Genomic DNA, 19907 nt, shown 5'->3' on the forward strand with positions numbered 1-19907 from the left:
AATATAATTTGGTGGCATTTCATTTCCAGTGGCATTCAATACTGTATCCTTTCCTGTTACTGTATCGGCAATTCAGGATCAGTTAAAGGCTAGCCGGAATAGTCTTGCAGGCCTTGCGAAACTGAGTGTTGTCTTGCAGGCCTTGTGAAACTGAGTGAGGTCCCGCAAGGCCCTAACCTCCTCCAGTAGTTGGTTCCACCAATGGAAAGGAAAGGTCCCCTGTGCAAGCACCAGTCATTTCCAACTCTGGGGTGACGTTGCTTTCACAACGTTTTCACGGCAGACTTTTTACGGGGTGGTTCCCCCCACCCTCAGCAAGCTGGGTCCTCATTTGACCGACCTCGGAAGGATGGAAGGCTGAGTCAACCTTGAGCCGGCTACCTGAAAACCCAGCTTCCGCCGGGGATCGAACTCAGGTCGTGAGCAGAGCTTAGGACTGCAGGACTGCAGTTTTAACACTCTGCGCCACGGGGCTCTTCTGGTTCCACCAATAGGGGGCAGCAATTGAGAAGGCTCTCTGTCTGGTAGAGATGACCAAGATCAGTTCCACTGGAGAAAATGGCTGCTTTAGAAAAGGGGTGGCCAACGGTAGCTCTCCGATTTTTTTTTTTTTTGCCTACAATTCCCATCAGCCCCAGCCGTTGGCCATGCTGGCTGGGGCTGATGGGAGTTGTAGGCAAAAAAAATCTGGAGAGCTACCGTTGGCCACCCCTGCTTTAGAGGGTGGACGCTGTGGCATTAGACCCTGCTGAGGTCCCCCCCCTCCCAAAAACCTGTCTTCCTTCTGCTCCACTTCCAGATCTCCAGAAACCTCCCGACCTGAAGTTGGCAACCCCAGGGAAAGGCTCTGTCTGTTGAATTTTCACCTTCCCTCCAATTTTTTTTTTCAACTCTTGTGTAGCTCGTATTTTACTTTGAGCAGAGAGGTTAAGATAGTTTCACAGAGCTGTAGACCGAAGCCTTCTGACGCAAGAAGGCTGTCAGGAAAAGGTAAATAGCTTAAAGGGATTAGATCGTAACGGGATTTCTGGAAGGTGCTTTAATAAAGGGAACAGGACTGTGCACTCTACTGCTGCTAAGCAGGGGTGTCAAACTCATTTGTTATGAGGGCCAAATCTGACATCATTGAGACCTCGTTGGGCCGGGCCATGTGTATACCTATTTAAGGTTAGGTAGCAGAGACATAAATTTCATAAAGGACACAGACTACCACAATTAAAGGTTAAAAAAATCCTTAAAACATGCTTAAAACATCAGCACTCGTTGGTTTTAAAGGTGTCTTCTTTGTAGCTCTCCCATGGGATCCAGGAAACTGGGCAAAGGAAGCTCTGGCTCTTTCTTCCCTTCTCCAGGGGGCCAGAGGGGGAGGAGCCTCAGCCAATAGAAGGAAGAGAGGCATGGCTGAGTAGTTCTGCTGTGCAATTGAGAGAGCCTGGCAAAGCAAGCTCTGCTTTCCCTCTTTCCTCTTCAAGTGAGGAGCCTCAGCCAATGGAGAAAACAGAGGCTTTGCTCTGTAGCTCCTGTGTGATTGAGCAAACCTGGCAAAGTAAGCTGTTATGCAGAAGGAAGCAAGAGAGAGGGAGAAGGAAGCAGATGACAGCCAGTTCCTTGAGGGCCTGATAGGAACCTTCCGGAGGCCTGATTCGGCCCCTAGGCCGCATGTTTGACACCCCTGGCTTACAGCAGATTACTGTTATAGAGTTGTCAACTCTGGGTTGGGAAATTCCTGGAGGTTCGGAGGGTGCAGCATAGGAAGGGTACAGTTTGGGGAGGGGAGGGACCTTAGCAGGATATATTGCAGTAGAGTCCACCCTCCCTAGCAGCCATTTTCTCCCAGGGAACTGATCTCTGTTGTCGGGGTCTCAGTTGCAATATTGGGAGATCTCCAGATGACACCTGGGGGTTGGCAACCCTGTCCCCTGCACTGCCTTCCCCTCATGTGACACCATTTTCTGCATTGTTCTACGTATCACATCTAGTACTGTGGGGTTTGTTTCAAATTTCTGTAGTCCTACTTCTATTTCATTGCTTATGACTCATCTCACCCCTTTGATTGCATGGACTGGCAGTCTTGTAAAATCCGCCTCGTCCCAGTGAGAAGGTGGGCCATCCATCCATCCTAAATAACTGGAGGGGAGAGGAACATGTCCCTAAGCTACTTTAGCCTAGTGGCACTTTTAAGACCCACAAAAGTTTTATTCAAGGTACGAGCTTTCATGTGCAGGCATACTTCCTCAGAAACACAGAAATGGAAGCTAACAGCTCATCTATATAGACCAGGGGTGGCCAAACTTCAGCTCGGGAGCCACATGTGGCTCTTTCACTCATATTGTGCCGCTCTCAAAGCCCCCACCACCCCATTGGCTGGCTTGGAGAAGGCATTTGGCTCTTTAAACCAGTTCTACAAGGCCAAACCAGGTCGTGGCTTGGATAATGCATTTAAAATTAAAGTTGCTTTCTTTCCGCCTCTCCCTCCCCATCTATTTTCCCCCCTTTTTGCCTGCCTGCGGCTCTCAAACACCTGACGTCCATGTCTCGTGGCTCACAAAAATCTGCCGTTTATTCGATGTGGCTCTTAAGCAAGTTTGGCCACCCCTGCTACAGACAGATGCCTCCACACAGGTGAGCAGCAAATCAGCATGCAACTGAGTGAAGACGTTTTGACAGATGCAAAGCCCCAACAGCAATAACAAGCTATGTCGATACGGTCACCAAGTCACCCTTTGCTCGCATTTAATTCACAGGCGACGCCGGGCGCCTCCCTCCCCCTCTGCCACCTGCAATGAGAGCCCTCTAAGCCGGGCGCCACCACAGAGCGGCCAAGGGGACAGAGCGGCCCACTCCAGAATCCCCGGATGTCCACCTGGTGGGCCGCTCTAGCCTCCCCCTCGACCCTTTTCTTCCCGTTTAGCTCTATGGTCCTCTCCCCTCCCTCTTACACATCATCGCCCGAGGCGGAAGTGGGGGTGAGGCCGGGGATGCGGAAGTGCGAGCGGCGGCGGGGAAGCTGGGAGTCCCGGCGGTTGCCACCATGGCAGCGGCTGAGGGCCCGGGGAGCGGAGGCGGCGGCGGGGGCCCGGGGGCCGCAGGAGGTGAGAGGCGGCCGGGGACGGGCAAGGGGACTTCCCTGGCTGGGAGCGTGAAGGGGCGTCTCACTTAGGGGGCAGGAGCCTGGGGTTGCCAATCCCCAGGTGGGGGCTGGGAATCCCCCGGTTTGGAGGCCCTCCCCCCGCTTCAGGGTCATCAGAAAGCGGGGGGAGGGAAGTGTATGCTGGGCACTCCATGATTCCCTAGGCAGATCGATTCCTTTAGGGTATAATGGAGAATTGACCCACAGGTATCTGGTGTTCTAGGGTGGCCTGTTTTTTGAGACAGAGGCACTAAATTTTCAGCATAGCATCCAGCGCCTCTCCTCAAAATACCCTCCAAATTTCAAAAGGATTGGACCAGTGGGTTCAGTTCTAAGAGCCCCCAAAGAAGGTGCCAGAAATGCTTCATTATTTCCAATGGAGGAAGGCATTTAAAAGGTGTGCAGTCCCTTTAAATGTGATGTGAGTTCTATCATGCTTGTCACAACCTCGCTTCTGGCTCCACCCCCAAAGTCTCCAGATATTTCTTGAAATGGACTTGGCAACCCTACTGGAGCCGCATCTCTCCTGCTGTCCGTCAAGGATGGGCGGCTGTGGTTCTCTCCTTCCCTCTCCCCAATCACAGGGAGGCCGGAGGCTGCCTTGGGCTGGGTCAGTCACAGCCAGTCGTGCCTACTCAGACCCACAGCTAGGATTGCCAACCTCCAAATGGGGCCTGGAGATCTCCCGCTTTTCCAGCTGGTCTCCAGCCTACAGAGATACAAGACAATATTGGATTTATATCCTGCCCTATACTCTGAGAGTCAGAGCAGCTCACAATCTCCTTTCCCCTCCTCCCCCACAACAGACACCCTGTGAGGTGGGTGGGGCTGAGAGAGCTCTGACAGAAGCTGTCCTTTCAATGACGACTCTTACCAGAGCAATATCTCCTTTTGCTGCAAAATAAAAAAAAGCATTGTAGCCAATCCTGCCTCTAAGCTGTGGAGTCTTGGGAGGAAAAATTCTACTTTGGGAGCGACTGGTGTTGAGATTGTGAGCTGCTGCGTCAGTCAGTTTGCTCTGGGGCCGTTTTCCCTGAGCTGAGACAAAAATGAGTGAGCCGGAGGCTAAAAAAACTGAGCTAGCTCACACTCACCCAGCTTAGAGGGAACACTGGTTGTAACTAAAGACGCCGGCCTCCAGGTGGAACCTGGAGATCTCCCAGAATTGCAGTTCATCTCCAGACTACAGAGATCAGTTCCCCTGGAGAAAATGGCTGCTTTGGAGGGTGGGCTTTATTGCCTTGTACCCTGCTGAGGTTCCTCTCCTGCCGAACGCTGTCCTCCCCAGACTCTTAGCCCCCCCCCCAAAAAAGCCTAAAATATCTCCAGATATTTCTCAGTTGGCAGCCCTACCCACAGCAGCTATCCAAGGATCTCAGAAGTGTCACCTGCCATCGTGTCTTTTCAAAACTGGCCACGCCAGGGATTGCACCTGGGTCTTTTTGCAGGCCGAGCAGTCGCTCCTCTCCTGAGCCCAGCCCTGTTCCGTGTTTTCTTAACTCTGGTTTCCGTGAACCTGCCAACCTGCTTCACCCGTTATTCCTGCTTTATACAAGTCCATTCAAAGGTGAAGGTGGTCCCCTGTGCAAGCGCCAGTCGTTTCCGACTCTGGGGTGATGTCGTACCACAACGTTTTCTTTGCAGACTTTTTTACAGGGTGGTTTGCCATTGGCTTCCCCGGTCCTCTACCCTTTCCCCCCAGCAAGCTGGGGACTCATTTTACTGACCTCGGAAGGAGACCTCAAGCTGCCTACCTGAACCCAGCTTCCGCCGGGATCGGACTCAGGTCGTGAGTGGAGTTTAGGATTGCAGTACTGCAGCTTTACCACTCTGCGCCACAGGGCTCTTATACGAGTCCATTAGCTATCAGCAAATTTCCAGGCTATAAGCTTTGGAGAGAGACAGCTCCCTTTTGTCACATACAGTGTCTGGTGAAGGAGACTTTGAGTCTCAAATTGAAAGCTTGTCGCCTGGAAATGTTGGTCTTTACGGTGCTATTGGACTTCAGTTTTGTTGTTCTACTGCAGGTTTGTACCCCCTGGAAACATGCCTGCTATTTAATCCTCCAAACAGAACTTGGGCTACTGGCGTTGGATTTAGGGTTCCCAACTGCTTGAGGGAAACAAGTGCTGTCCCTGTATTAGAGGTTTCATGGAATATTATCTACCAAGCATAGACAGCTTCAAGAGGGGATTGGATAGACATATGGAGCAGAGATCCATCAGTGGCTATTAGCCACAGGGTATAGATGGAACTCTCTGTCTGGGGCAGTGATGCTCTGTATTCTTGGTGCTTGGGGGCGGGCAACAGTGGGAGGGCTTCTAGCCCCACTGATGGACCTCCTGATGGCACCTGTTGTTGTTGTTTTTTGATACTGTGTGCCACAGAGTGTTGGACTGGATGGGCCATTGGCCTGATCCAACAGGGCTTCACTCAGGGGTGGAATTCTAGCAGGAGCTCCTTTGCACATTAGGCCACACCTCCTTGATGTAGCCAGTCCTCCAAGAGCTTACAAAAACGAGCCTTGTAAGCTCTTGGAGGGCTGGCTGCTTCAGGGGTGCGTGGCCTAATATGCAAAGGAGCTCCTGTTGGAATTCCACCCCTGGCTTCACTTATGTTCTTAAGTAATGTTAATTTGCTGCCTGGCCATGAAAAGTGTCAGCTGCCCATTTCCATACTTTGAACCGTTATTAAAGGGAGAGGATATTTTTTTCTCCAGGCCTGTTGACAACCCTCTTTGGAATCCCTATAAATTGCTGTGACTATCAGTCCCCTGTTTCCTCTATGTGTTCCTGCTTCAGGTAACCTGGAGAAGTGTACATGTGTGCGCATGAAAGCTTTGTTGGTCTTAAAGGTGCTACCAGAGACCAACTTTATTCTAAGAACATGTTGTGGGAGTCAGGCCTATTGTGACCTCAGTCGGATTCTGAAGAGACCTGCTTGGATTGCTCCTTTAAGATACTTTTTTTGGTTAAAGTTAAGACACAAGCCTACCAACAGTGATCTCTTATGATAGTTAAGGATAGAATTTCTCTGCCAACTGACAGTCTATCTTTGACTCCTCGATGATAAACATATGGAGCAGAGGTCTATCAGTGGCTATTAGCCACAGCGGGTTGTTGGAACTCTCTGGCTGGGACAAGTAATGCTCTGTATTCTTGGTGCTTGAGGGAGAGGCACAGTGGGAGAACTTCTAGTGTCCTGGACCTCCTGATGGCACCTGGGGTTTTTTTTGCCACTGTGTGACACAGTGTTGAACTGGATGGGCCATTGGCTTGATCCAACATGGCTTCACTTATGTTCTTTTGTCTGGCGCAGTGATGCTCTGTATTCTTGGTGCTTGGGGGGGGGCAGTAGGAGGCCTTCTGGAGTTCTGGCCCTGCAGATGGACTTTCTGATGGCACCTGGGTTTTGGCCATTGTATGACACAGAGTATTGGACTGGATGGTCCACTGGCCCGATCCCACATGGCTCCTCTTATGATCTTATGTCTAGGGCAGTGATGGTCTGCATTCTTGGTGCTTGGGGGCAACAGTGGGAGGGCTTCTGGAGTTCTGGCCCCATTGGTGGACCTCAAGAGGTCCATCAGTGGCTAGTATCCATTAGGTATAGATGGAACTCTGTCCGGGGCAAATGATGCTCTGTATTCTTGGTGCTTGGGTTGGGAGGGGGTAACAGTGGGAGGACTTCTAGTGTCCTGGCCCCACTGACAGACCTCCTGATGGCATCTGGGTTTTGGCCACTGTGTGACACAGAGTGTTGGACTGGATGGGCCATTGGCCTGATCCAACATGGCTTCTCTTCTGTTCTTATGATGTCAGTTGGCAGTTATTGTCTTCTTTGTGCCCACCTTCTGAGTTTCCAGAGTACCTGGCCAGCATTGTGAGAAAGAGGGTGGGCTGCATTCAGTCTTTGGTCTAATTTAATAAAACTGTCCCTATTCACACAGTCCAAAGGCAAATCGATCACAACGGGGAGAGAGGCATTCGTGAAGATAGCTGTTCCACCCTTGGAGACAGGAACTCAATCCTGGTACTGGAGCGGGGGACAAAGTCCTTTGTAGGCATTTACAGTCTCCACTTCCTCTTCGTGGACTCGGCTTTCCCTCCCAGAAGGAGCGGGTGGCTACTGTACGAGCGAGGGGAATCCAGTGTTGCGAGATACGGCCCTGCCAGGTTTCCATTCCTAGTTCCTGCTAGGTGTGCCTTGGCAGCCGCGAATAATAGTTGGCAGAGCTGGCCCAGAGAAGGCTCTGGCTTCAGCATCATGAGGGCTGGGCGGCAAACCCCCTTCTTCTCGACCCCCCCCCTCCTCCACTGTAGCTTTCAGTACACCTGGATCAGCAGATGAGAGGACTTGCACAGGGATTTTGCTCTGCACTTATCATGGGTCAGCCTGCTTATACCTCCCTTTTGCTAATCAGAGTGGAAAGGAACTTTGGGGAAACTTTTCTTGCTGAGCTGCTGCAGGTGGGATGGGGGGCAAAACCAGTTGACGGTTCCCGGGATGGCTGTAGTGTCTAGTCCTGGTGCAGAGAGCCAGTTTGGTGTAGTGGTGAAGTTTGTGGACTCTTATCTCGGAGAACCGGGTTTGATTCCCCACTCCTCCGCTTGCAGCTGCTGGAATGGGCTTGGGTCAGCCATCGCTCTCGCAGAGTTGTCCTTGAAAGGGCAGCTTCTATCAGAGCTTTCTCAGCCCCACCCACCTCACAGGGTTTGATTCCCCACTCCTCCACTTGCAGCTGCTGGAATGGCCTTGGGTCAGCCACAGCTCTGGCAGAGGTTGAAAAGACAGCTGCTGTGAGAGCCCTCTCAGCCCCACCCACCTCACAGGGTGTCTGTTGTTGGGGGAGAAGATATAGGAGATTGTGAGCTGCTCTGAGTCTCTGATTCGGAGAGAAGGGCGGGGTATAAATCTGCAGTCTTCTTCTTCCTTTCTGGGTGTCTAATGATGCAGCGAGTCCCTCAGAAAGCTCCCATTGTGGGTTTTTTTTGCTTTCTCCCTCAAAAACCTCCAGCCCTGCTGGTTGCTGGAGTGGGAGCTGTGGGGGGAATGCGCTCTGATCTCTGAGATTGGGCTGTGGCGGCCAGCCAGCGGATCTCGAGAACATCGGCGCTGTCTAGGGGCGAGTGCTGAGCGAAGCTTGGTGTAGTGGTTAAGTGTGCAGATTCTTATTTGGGAGAACTGGGTTTGATTCCCCACTCCTTCACTTTCACCTGCTGGAATGACCTTGGGTCAGCCATAGCTCTGGCAGAGGTTGTCCTTGAAAGGGCAGTTGTTGTCAGAGCTCTCTCAGCCCCACCCACCTCACAGGGTGTCTGTTGTGGAGGGGGGGGGGAAGGTAAAGGAGATTGTGACTGCTCTGAGATTCAGAGTATAGGGTAGGATATAAATCCAATATGTTCTTCTTCCTGCGCTTCCTTTCCCAGGTAACCGGCAGCTGAAGTACATCAGCTTAGCGGTCCTGGTGGTGCAGAATGCCTCCCTCATCCTCAGCATCCGGTACGTGCGCACGCTGCCCGGGGACCGGTTCTTTGCCACCACGGCGGTGGTCATGGCCGAAGTCCTCAAGGGAGCCACCTGCCTGCTGCTCATCTTCGTCCAGAAACAAGGTGAGGAGGCTGCGCCGCCCAGAGCTGGAACCTTGGAGGGCTGGACGCTCTCGCCTGTGGCGGCTGGCCTGAGATGCTGGGTATTTATAGATGTTGGAGACGTTTGTTCCATTTGTTTATGCCCCGCCAGCGGCTTCCATCGTCCTCCTCCTCTCCGTTTATCCTCACAACAACCCTGTGAGGTAGGTTAGGCGTAGAGAGCATGACTTGCCCAAGGTCACCCAGGGAGCTCCTGCGGCAGAACAGGAATTTGTACCTGAGTCTCCCAAATACTACCCTGACACTCTGCCCCAGGGGTGACCAGATATGTGGCTCTTTCACACATGTGTGGCTCTCAAAGCCCTCTTCGGCTGGCTTGGAGAAGGCATTTGTCTCTTTAAATCACTTCTCCAAGCCAGCTGGCGACTTGGAGAATGCATTTCAAGTAAAAATTGCTTTCTTTCTACCTCTTCTCCCCTCATCTATTTCCCTTCCTTCCTTTCTTCCCTCCCCCCATCTATTTTCCTCCCATCTATTTCCCTCCCTCCCTTTCTTCCCTCCCTCCTTTCTTCCTTCTTCTGACGTTCATGTCCTGCAGCTCTCAAACATCTGATGTTTATTTGATGTGTCTCTTACGTTAAGCAAGTTTGGCTACCTGGGCTCTGACCTTGCTGGCATTTTGTTTGGCTTTGCTTAGCATGATTTACTTCTCTGGGATATTTCTCTGAATCTCTTCCCTGTATGCTGGACAGCTCAGGCACTTCATAGTGGTTATAGCCGTTTTCCAGGGCAACAGTCTCCAACGTGGGGCCGTGGGTGACCTGGGGCCCACAGACCCCTTTTCTGGTGCTCACCAAGTGTTTTTAGAAAGTGGGTGGGTCTAGGCAGGCCTTTTGCCCTGCAAGGATTCAGATTTGATTGGCTCTGCAGATTTTCTGAAATGTTGCTTTAGTGGCAGCTACCAGCACAAGAGTCTGCACTGTGGGACTGAAGTTAAGCTGTGGCTGACTCCGCCTCCTGCAGCAGCCATTTTGTTGCTGCACCCGCCGTTCCGTGTCAGAATTCCAAATGTGGCCACAGGCTCAAAAAGATTGTGATGTTCTTATGAAGGTCTTGGTTTCTCTGCCCTGTTACTGGCCTTTCAAAGGAACTGGCTGGCCACTGTGTGAGAGAGGATGCTGAAATAGATGGACCACTGGTCTGATCCAGCAGGGCTCTTCTGATGTTCTTATGAAGGCCCCAGCCTCTCTGCGCTGTTGTTGGCCCTCCAGAGGAACTGGCTGGCCACTGTGTGAGAGAGGATGCTGGACTGGATGGACCACTGGTCTGATCCAGCAGGGCTCTTCTGGTGTTCTTATGAAGGCCCCAGCCTCTCTGCGCTGTTGTTGGCCCTCCAGAGGAACTGGCTGGCCACTGTGTGAGAGAGGATGCTGGACTGGATGGACCACTGGTCTGATCCAGCAGGGCTCTTCTGGTGTTCTTATGAAGGCCCCAGCCTCTCTGCGCTGTTGTTGGCCCTCCAGAGGAACTGGCTGGCCACTGTGTGAGAGAGGATGCTGGACTGGATGGACCACTGGTCTGATCCAGCAGGGCTCTTCTGGTGTTCTTATGAAGACCTCGGCCTCTCTGCCCTGTTGTTGGCCCTACAGAGGATCAGGTTGGCCACTGTATGACAAAGCAAAACTGAAACACCTGTGATTATAAAACACTAACAACTCATTACAGAGATTTACTGAGATTACATTGGATTTGTGTGGATTTCTATATAGAAATCTACTGAGACTCTTGTCAACATTCTGAGATTTGTGTGTTACTGTGACTTTACTATGACTTTAATTGAGCAGAGCTTTATGAAATGCATTCTATATCATTTACAGAGCATATATTTTATTACACTGTGTGTAGTCATGAGTTATTAGTGCTTTATAATAACTGGTATTTTAGTATTGCTTTGTAGCTTCATTATTGTGATTTTCCTTTGCTTGTATTGGCCACTGTGTGAGACTGGATGCTGGACTAGATGGACCCCTGGTCTGATCCAGCAGGGCTCTTCTGATGTTCTTAGGAAGGCCTCAGCCTCTCTGCCCTGTTGTTGGCCTTCCAGAGGAACTGGCTGGCCACTGTGTGAGGCAGGATAGTGGACGACAGGTCTGATCCAGCAGGGCTCTTCTGATGTTGTTATGAAGGCCTTGGCCTCTATGCCCTATTGTTGACCCTCCAGAGGAATTGGATGGCCACCGTGTGAGACAAAATGCTGGACTAGATGAACCACTGGTCTGATCCGACAGGGCTCTTCTGATGTTCTCATCTGGGGAAGGCCTCGGCCTCTGTGCCTTGTTGCTGGCCCTCCATCGTAACTGGCTGGCCACTGTGTAAGACAGGATGCTGGACTAAAAGGCCCATTGGTCTGATCCAGCAGGGCTTTTCTGAGGTTCTTATCAGGGGAAGGCCTCCACCTCTCTGCCCTGTTGTTGGCCCTCCAGAGGAATTGGCTGGTGACTCTGTGAGACAGGATGCTGGAGAAGATGTCTAAACAGCAGGAGTGTTCTTATGGAATTGTCTCCTTATGTTTCACAGACAGGAAAGAATAATGGGAGTTTGTAAGGATGGGGCATGGGGGGGGAGAGAGAAAGAATCTGCCATGGTTTTGCTGGTCACACAAGCGATGGAAAGGGAAGCAAGCAAGCCCTTAGTCTGTATTTTGTTGAGTGAGTTTGTGGCGCTCTCATGCCTGGGCCCTTTGAATCGCCACTCTTAAAACAAAAGGCCTGTGTTGAAAATTAGCTGCCAGCAGATTTACTGTCTGTCTCTTTCTCTCCTCTCTCAGGTAACCTGAAGCAGTTTGCCTCGTTCCTGTATGAATCCGTTGTGGTGCAATACATGGACACCCTCAAACTAGCAGTGCCTTCTCTCATCTACACCCTCCAAAACAACCTCCAGTATGTGGCCATTTCCAACCTGCCTGCAGCCACCTTCCAGGTGAGATGGAGGGGGAGGGGTGCCTTATTCTAAGGCAGGGGTGTCCAACTCTTTTGTTATGAAGGCCAGATCTGAGGTAAATGAGACCTTGTCGGGCCAGGCCGTGTTGGGTTGGGCCAAGCCATGTGTGTACCTATTTAAGATTAGTTAGCAGAGATATAAACTTTATAAAGAACATAGACAAACACAATGAAAGATTTTATTTTAAAAGCGTAAAATAAAACATGCTTAAAACATTAGCATTCATTGATCTTAAAGGTGCTTTCTTTGTATCTCTCCCATGGGATCCAGGGAACCGGGCAAAGGAAGCTCTGGCTCTTTCTTTCCTTCCCCAGGGAGACCAGGATGGAGAGGAGCCTCAGCCAATAGAAGGAAGAGAGGCTTGGCTCCGTAGCTCCACTGTGTGATTGAGAGAGCCTGACAAAGCAAGCTCTTCCTCCCCCCTGAGCCAGTCTGGTGTAGTGGTTAAGTGCGCGGATTCTTATATGGGAGAACTGGGTTTGATTCCCTACTCCTCCACTTGCAAGTTGCTGGAATGGCCTTGGGTCAGCCATAGCTCTCGCAGGAATTGTCCTTGAAAGGGCAGCTGCTGTGAGAGCCCTCTCAGCCCCACCCACCTCACGGGGTGTCTGTTGTGGGGGAGGAAGATATAGGAGATTGTCAGCCGCTCTGAGTCTCTGCTTCAGAGAGAAAGGCAGGGTATACATCTGCAATCTTCTTCCTCCCCAAGGGAGGAGCCTCAGCCAGTGGAGAAAACAGAGGCTTTGCTCTGTAGCTCCTATGCGATTGAGCAGGCCTTGCAAAGCAAGCTGTGTTGCAGAAGGAAGCAAGAGAGAGGGAGAAGGAAGCAGACAAGAGCTGGTTGCTCGGGGGCCTGATAGGAGCCCTCTGAGGGCCTAATTTGGCCCCCAGGCTGCATGTTTGACACCCCTGCTCTAAGGCATCACTTATTCCAGTAGCCAGAGGGACTCTTGCAAAGGTTCTCACAGCCTTTGCTCCTGCTCCTGACGTGCTTTGGCATTTGCATCACATCCTCCCCACTGGGTCCTGTGCAGACATTAGGCTAAGATCCCAGAGGAGGCAGCGGCACCAGTAATCCCTTACAGTCTCTGCAGCAGCTAGCAGTAAAGTCATTTAGAAGTGCGTGGCTGACCCAAGGCCATTCCGGCAGCTGCAAGTGGAGGAGTGAGGAATCAAACCCGGTTCTCCCAGATGAGAGTCCGCACACTTCACCACCGCACCAAACTGGCTCACGGGGGAGGAAGAGCTTGCGTTGCTGTAATTTCCCCCACCCCACTGATGTTCTTCGTGAACCCACTAGAAGTGGCTGCCACCGTTCCCTAGGGAGGAAACTGACTTCCTTTGTCTGGTGCAGGAGTGGCCGAACTGTGGCTCGGGAGCTGCATGTGTCTTTTTCGCACATCTTGTGAGGCTCTTGAAGCCCCCACTGCTCTGTCAGCCGGCTTGGAGAAGGTATTTTGTCTCTTTAAATCACTTCACCAAGCCAGCCGACAGCATGGAGAATGCATTTAAATGTAAAGTTGCTTTCTTTTCACCTCTCTCTCCCACCTTTCTCCCATCTTCCTTCCTTCCTGCCTACTTTCCTACCTTCCTACATCTGATGCTCATGTCTCGTGGCTCTCAAACATCTATGTGGCTCATTTGTGTAGCAAGTTTGGCCACTCCTGTGTTACACCAAAGGGGCCCCCCCAACACGGCACTCGTGGGTGCCATGCCATCCACCAACACTTTTCCTGGCACCCGCAAGGTGTTTGTAGAAAGTGGGTGGGGCCACATGAGGCTTTTGCCCAGCAGGGCTTCTGATTGGCTATGCAGATGGAGAGGCATCCTGGGAAACAGAGGTTCTGCCTGAAATGTCGACAACTCCCTCTGAATGAAGCATAACCTCGCCCCTTGACATTTCGCAGTCGGCTTTGCCTCCTGCCGTGGCCATTTTGCTGCGGCGCTCACCGCCCTGTGTAAGAATTCCAGAGGTGCACACAGGCTCAAAAAGTTGGGGACCCCTGCGTTACACGAATGTAACACGCCCTGAAAGTTTGACAGAGGGTGATCTGAAACAGCAGCTCAAGCTCAGGCGTGGCACAAAACCACGTGGAGTTTATTTGAGTGCTGGTGATCTAGGTGAGGTGTTTTAACTCTGGTGAGCAAGGGAGGGCCAATTGGGAAGGAAGATCACAATGCCTTGAGTTGTGCTTTTGTTCTCTCGTCATCTTTGTGGGTGGCAGGGGTGGAATTCTAGCAGGTGCTCCTTTGCATATTAGGTCACACCCCTCTGATGTAGCCAATCCTCCAAGGGCTTACAGGGCTCTTTTTTGTAAGCTCTTGGAGGATTGGCTGCATCAGGGGTGTGTGGCCTAATATGAAAAGGAGCTCCTTAAAGGAATTCCACCCCTGATGGATGGTAATGTTTGGGAAGGAGTAGAAGGCTGTTAGCTGTGATTGGCAGCCTCAAGCAAACTGGCCCATTGGATCTAGGATCAGCCCAAGGCATAAATGACTTATTTTTTGTTTGATTGAAATGGGGTGTATGTGTTTTGATGCTATTTTGATGTGATATTTCACGATCATCGTAAGCAGCTTCAGAAAAGTGGCGATTAAAGATAACTTTGTACATTTGTAAAATCCAGATTTGGCTCCTAGGAGATGGCTCAGCTCATGATTTGCTTGGGCCAATGTCGTTTCGTTTCAATTCTCTCTGTACCCTCTCTGGGGAACAAGCCAGGACAGTTGCAGTCAGCACATCACACAAAACCGTAGTCGAGGTTAATTGCAGTTAATAAGCCGAGTTTGTATCCTTGGCTCAGCAGATCGCAGCTCACCATAGTTAGCGGACCGGCTCCTGTTCACGTGAACATGTGGAGCTGCCTTACACTGAATCAGACCTCAGTCCATTGGCGTCAGTATTGTCTTCTCAGACTGGCAGCAACTCTTCAGGGTCTCAGGCAGAGGACTTTCCCATCACCTTCTGCCAGATCTTTTAACTGGAGACGCCGGGGATTGAACTTGGGACCTTCTGCATGCCAAACAGAAGCTCTACCGCTGTCATGGTCTCAGGTCAAGGTCTTTCTCATCACCTCCCGCCTGGTCCTTTGAACTGGAGATGTTCGGGATTGAACCTGGGACCTTCTGCTTGCCAAGGAGATGCTCTGCTACTGAGCCAGGGTCTTAGTTCAAGGCCTTCCACATCATCTCCTGCCTGGTCCTTGTAACTGAAGACACTGGGGATTGAACCCGGGACCTTCTGCATGCCAAGCAGAAACTCTGCCACTGGGCCAGAGTCTCAGGTCAAGGTCTTTCCCATCACCTCCTGCCTGGTCCTTTGAACTGGAGATGTTGGGGATTGAACCTGGGACCTTCTGCTTGCCAAGGAGATGCTCTGCTACTGAGCCAGGGTCTTAGTTCAAGGCCTCCCACATCATCTCCTGCCTGGTCCTTGTAACTGGAGACACTGGGGATTGAACCCGGGACCTTCTGCATGCCAAGCAGAGGCTCTGCCACTGGGCCAGAGTCTCAGGTCAAGGTCTTACCCATCACCCCCTGCCTGGTCCTTTTAACTGGAGATGCCGGGGATTGAACCTGGGACCTTCTGCATGCCAAGCAGAGGCTCTGCCACTGACCCAGGGTCTCAGGTCAAGGCCTTTCCCATTACCTCCTGCCTGGTCCTTTTAACTGGAGACGTTGGGGATTGAACCTAGGACCGGTGTTCCCTCTAAGCTGAGTTAGTGTGAGGTAGCTCACAGATTGTTAACCTCCAGCTCACACAATTTTTCTCTTAGCTCAGGAAAAATGTCCCCAGAGCACTCCGATTTATGCAGTCGCTCACAACCTTAATGTCAGTAGCTCGCAAAGTAGAATTTCTGCAGCTTAGATGGCACATTGCCTGGGACCTTCTGCATGCCAAGCAGAGGCTCTGCCACTGAGCCAGGGTCTCAAGTCAAGGTCTTTCCCATCACCTCCTGCCTGGTCTTTTTAACTGGAGATCCCTGGGATTGAACCTGGGACCTTCTGGGTCCCTAGCAGAGGCTCTGCCACTGAGCCAGGGTCTCAGGTCAGGGTCTTTCCCATCACCTCCTGCCTGGTCCTTTGAACTGGAGATACCAGGGATTGAACCTGGGACCTTCTGCATGCAAAGCAGAGGCTCTGCCACTGAGCCAGGGTCTCAGGTCAAGGTCTTTTCCTTGATGACCTCCTGCCTGGTCCTTTCAACTGGAGATGCCGGGGATTGAACCCAGGACCTTCTGCATGCAAAGCAGAAGCTCTGCCACCGAGCCGCAGCTGCCCTCACCTATTTCAGTGCTAGGACTTGGGCCTCCGTAGCTGTCCACTGTGGCAGAGTTGAGAATGCCTGGGGGCTGCCCACTCCCCAGTGGCCGGGTCTTGTCCCCTGGCCTACCCGCGGGCCCACTAAACCGCCCTGCCTTCCTCAGGTCACCTACCAGCTGAAGATCCTCACCACCGCCGTCTTCTCCGTGCTGATGCTGCGCAAGAGCCTCTCCCGCCTCCAGTGGCTGTCCCTTGTCCTCCTCTTCGCCGGCGTGGCCATCGTCCAGGTGGAACAACAGCAGGCGGGGAACAAGCCGACGCCCGGGGGCCTGGAAGCCCCGCAGAGCTACCCGGTGGGGCTGGCGGCCGTGGTGGTGTCGTGCCTCTCGTCCGGCTTTGCCGGGGTCTACTTCGAGAAGATCCTCAAGGGCAGCGCTGCCTCCGTCTGGCTGCGCAACGTCCAGCTGGGCATTTTCGGGACCCTGCTGGGACTGCTGGGCTTGTGGTCCACGGAGGGGTCGGCCGTGGCCCAGCACGGATTCTTCTTCGGCTACACCCCGCTGGTGTGGGGGGTGATCCTCAACCAGGCCTTCGGCGGGCTGCTGGTTGCCCTGGTGGTGAAGTACGCCGACAACATCCTCAAGGGCTTCGCCACGTCCTTCTCCATCGTGGTGTCCACCGTGGCGTCCATCTACCTCTTTGACTTCCGCCTCCACCTGCTCTTCGCCCTGGGAGCAGGGCTGGTGATCGGGGCCGTTTACCTGTACAGCCTGCCCAAAGGACCCTCCGCGGGGACGGCAGGGCAGCTGCCGGGCCACGCCGCCCCGAGCAAGGAGCTCCCTTCTGTGGCCACGCAAGGCTTCCTGACCAAGTCAGTGCTGGTCAATTGAAGAGAACAGAGCACACACACACACACATGAACGCATCCTTCCTGGCGGCCAGCTCCGGTTTCTCGCCGAGCTTCCCCAACGCCGTGCCCCTTCCCTGTGCATCCCCTCCTCACCGCTTCCCAATCTTCCCAGCCTGTGACCACCTCAGCTCCTTCCCTGCCTTACCATTTCCCAGTTTCTTGTCTCTGCTGCCCCTAGCGCACTCCCCCACGTCCTTCCCCTCAGTTTTCCCCTTCCTCCCATCTCCTTTTGACACTGTGGTGGGAAACCCTCCTTTCCACTTGTTTTCCCCATGCCAGCCCCAGCTCTCCCAACTTCTCCCTGTCTTTTGCAGCTCACTGTCTAAGGACCGCCCACCTCTTCCCTCACCCTCCAGCAGAATTTGGGGGGCAGCCTGACACCTGGGTCCTTCATCCCCTCCCCCTCTCAATGACCCCTCCAATCTCCCTCTTGTTTCATCAGGAGGAAACACATTTTCAAAGAAGTGTATTTTTGTACAAACGCTTTGAACAACGATCAAACGCAGGGGCAGAAGGCGAGGGCACGCACGCGGCCGTGGAGATAAACCCGGAAAGGAGGCTGACGTCGGCCATTTTGGAGTGTACCTTTTTTTCCCCCACCCCCACCTTTAAAAGTGCCACCTTTGGGGAAATGATAGGAAGGTTATTTATTGTTGTCGGGAAGCATTTGAGGCTGATCTACTGTGACAGATGCAGACGAATCCACACTGGGGGCAGGGGGGGTGTCCGAGTGGGTAAAACCATGTTGTTGAGAGAGGCAGACAGAGAACGCGGCCCATTTGAGGAATAAACTATACACAATTATATACACTGTAATAAGACACTACGTCATTAAAGTGCAATATAATTGAACCAAAGCGTGAATTCTTATTAGTAGACAGAATGTGGTATCAAAAAATACAAATACAATATAGCAGGGGTGGCCAACGGTAGCTCTCCAGATGTTTTTTGCCTACAACTCCCATCAGCCCCAGCCGTTGGCCATGCTGGCTGGGGCTGATGGGGAGTTGTAGGCAAAAAACGTCTGGAGAGCTATCGTTGGCCACCCCTGCAGTATAGCATTGAAGAATCTCATCTGTAGAGCAAAAAATAAAGACGTAATTTCAGCAAAAGTTCATCACACCTTCAACAATCAGGTAAAGGCAACTATGTCACACCAGAAATCCTGAGTAATGGCTATCTTGTTTCATTCACCTTCAGTGAACTGGAGATCCACATGGTAACAGTTTTTTAGATACTCTGTGGATTAGATTCGTTGCGATGCTGTTTTGGTCTGAATCCTTGGATGTTGTATTGGAGTTGTGTTCTTTGACAGCATTCTGTTTGCTAATAGGGCTTTTTTTGTAGCAGGAGCTTCTTTGCATATTAGGTTGCACCCCCCCTCCCGATGTAGCCAATCCTCTTGGAGCAACATTAGGCCCTGTACTAAGAGCCCTGTAAACTCTGGAGGATTGGCTGCATCAGGCGGTGGGGGCATGGCCTAATAAGCAAAGGAGCTCCTGCTACAAAAAAAAGCCCTGCTAATAGTAATTCACACTTCGTTTCACTCGTACTTGAATTACTTAGCGTCTTTTTAGAGTATATATAAGCTTGAGGGAATAAGCCTCCCAGATGTCAGCGTCCTTTTTGTCTAACCTTCCTCGGAATTGGTCCTCTGAGCCCTTTTCAGGCAGGGTTTCTTTTGGGGCCGAGTTGCCCAGCAGCTAGAGCCAAGCCAATTTATATCAGATGAGGACCGGGGGGGGGGGGGGAGGGCACTGCTTGATCCGGCTGGAAAGTGGAAGGCTCACTGTGGGGAGGGGTGGGGTCATTGGACCTTTTGGGTCATAGCAGAGTGGCAGCTGGTTCCTAGGCTCGCTTTGTTCTTCTGCACCCTGGCGCATGTTTGACATCTGTTGCGATCCGGGCAAATGCAGGGGGCGGGGCAAGGAGCCGAAACCGCTAGCTGTCGATGAAGACGTCAGCGAATTGCAAGGATCACGTTAGGGGTTGGGGAAGAGCGTTCAGGCAACGCAGGGGTGGAATTCTAGCAGGGGCTCCTTTGCATATTAGGCCACACACCCCTGATGTAACCAATCCTCCCAAGAGCTTACAACAAAGAGCCTACTGTAAGCTCCGGGAGGATTGGCTACATTAGTGGGTGTGGCCTAATATGCAAAGGAGCTCTTCTAGAATGCCAGCCCTGCAGGTGAGCGTGGATGGTACTTAAGACAGCCTGACGCCGGGAGCTGAAGCAGGGCAGAAAAACCCTTTGAACGTTACCCTGCGGCGGCTGCTTAGTTCGTGTTTGGGGAGAAGGGAACGGTTTGGGCCCGAGCCTCGTGCTTCGTGGGTTCTCCCAGGGCACGAGCAATTTTTTTGCAGTCACGGGATAAGTCTGCAAAAGGAAATTTCTCAAACCTCTCGTGAGTCACCCACAGATGAATTTGATGCGTCAATAACTGAACCATGAGGTAGCTTGAGTATGTCTGGGGCAGCACACCCCATCGTGCCTCAGTTTCCCCCTTCTGGTGGCGGGTTGAGCGTTCCACATATCGTGGCGACTTGGAAAACACTAACTGGGGGTGGGGATTGCGTTAGGGAAGCAGTGCGGGTTTCAGTCTGCTGTTCGGAATGGGTGGGGGCGGGGCAGCACGAGGAATAATCAAACCGTCACACGGTGTACATAGGATTTTTAGAGCGCTGACCATTTTCTATGATTCCTGCTTTTTTTAAGGGGGGGAGGGGGAAGGGATGGGACAGAAAGCCTGTACTATTTGCCAATGTACATAAACCACAGACGAATAAAGAGAGTGTATTTATTTAGCCTTCTCGCTTAATGATTCAGGAGGCCTTGAAAAGAGCAGGTCTTTTGCTTCCCTCACTGCACGTCTAACCCTACTAACACCGGGAGGGGGCCGGGTGGTGCATGACCGGGGCGGGACATCTTTGCTTGGGGGTTCAGAACAGGGGTGTCGTACTCATTTGTTATGAGGGCCAGATCTGACCTTGTTGAGCCAGGCCATATCAGGGT

The 19907-nt window shown here is 52.1% G+C and overlaps 1 protein-coding gene across 1 annotated transcript; it reads left to right on the forward strand.

Annotated features, from left to right (window-relative positions):
- Nucleotides 1-2969: 2969 nt before the first annotated feature.
- SLC35A2 (solute carrier family 35 member A2) lies at nucleotides 2970-19699 on the forward strand. The gene is made up of 4 exons (XM_060252953.1): nucleotides 2970-3092; nucleotides 8560-8742; nucleotides 11549-11700; nucleotides 16149-19699. The coding sequence occupies exons 1-4, from the start codon at nucleotides 3032-3034 to the stop codon at nucleotides 16872-16874; spliced, it is 1122 nt and encodes a 373-aa protein (XP_060108936.1). The 5' UTR covers nucleotides 2970-3031; the 3' UTR covers nucleotides 16875-19699.
- Nucleotides 19700-19907: the final 208 nt, after the last annotated feature.

Source organism: Heteronotia binoei, chromosome 13, assembly GCF_032191835.1.
Source record: "Heteronotia binoei isolate CCM8104 ecotype False Entrance Well chromosome 13, APGP_CSIRO_Hbin_v1, whole genome shotgun sequence".
NCBI lineage: Eukaryota > Metazoa > Chordata > Lepidosauria > Squamata > Gekkonidae > Heteronotia > Heteronotia binoei.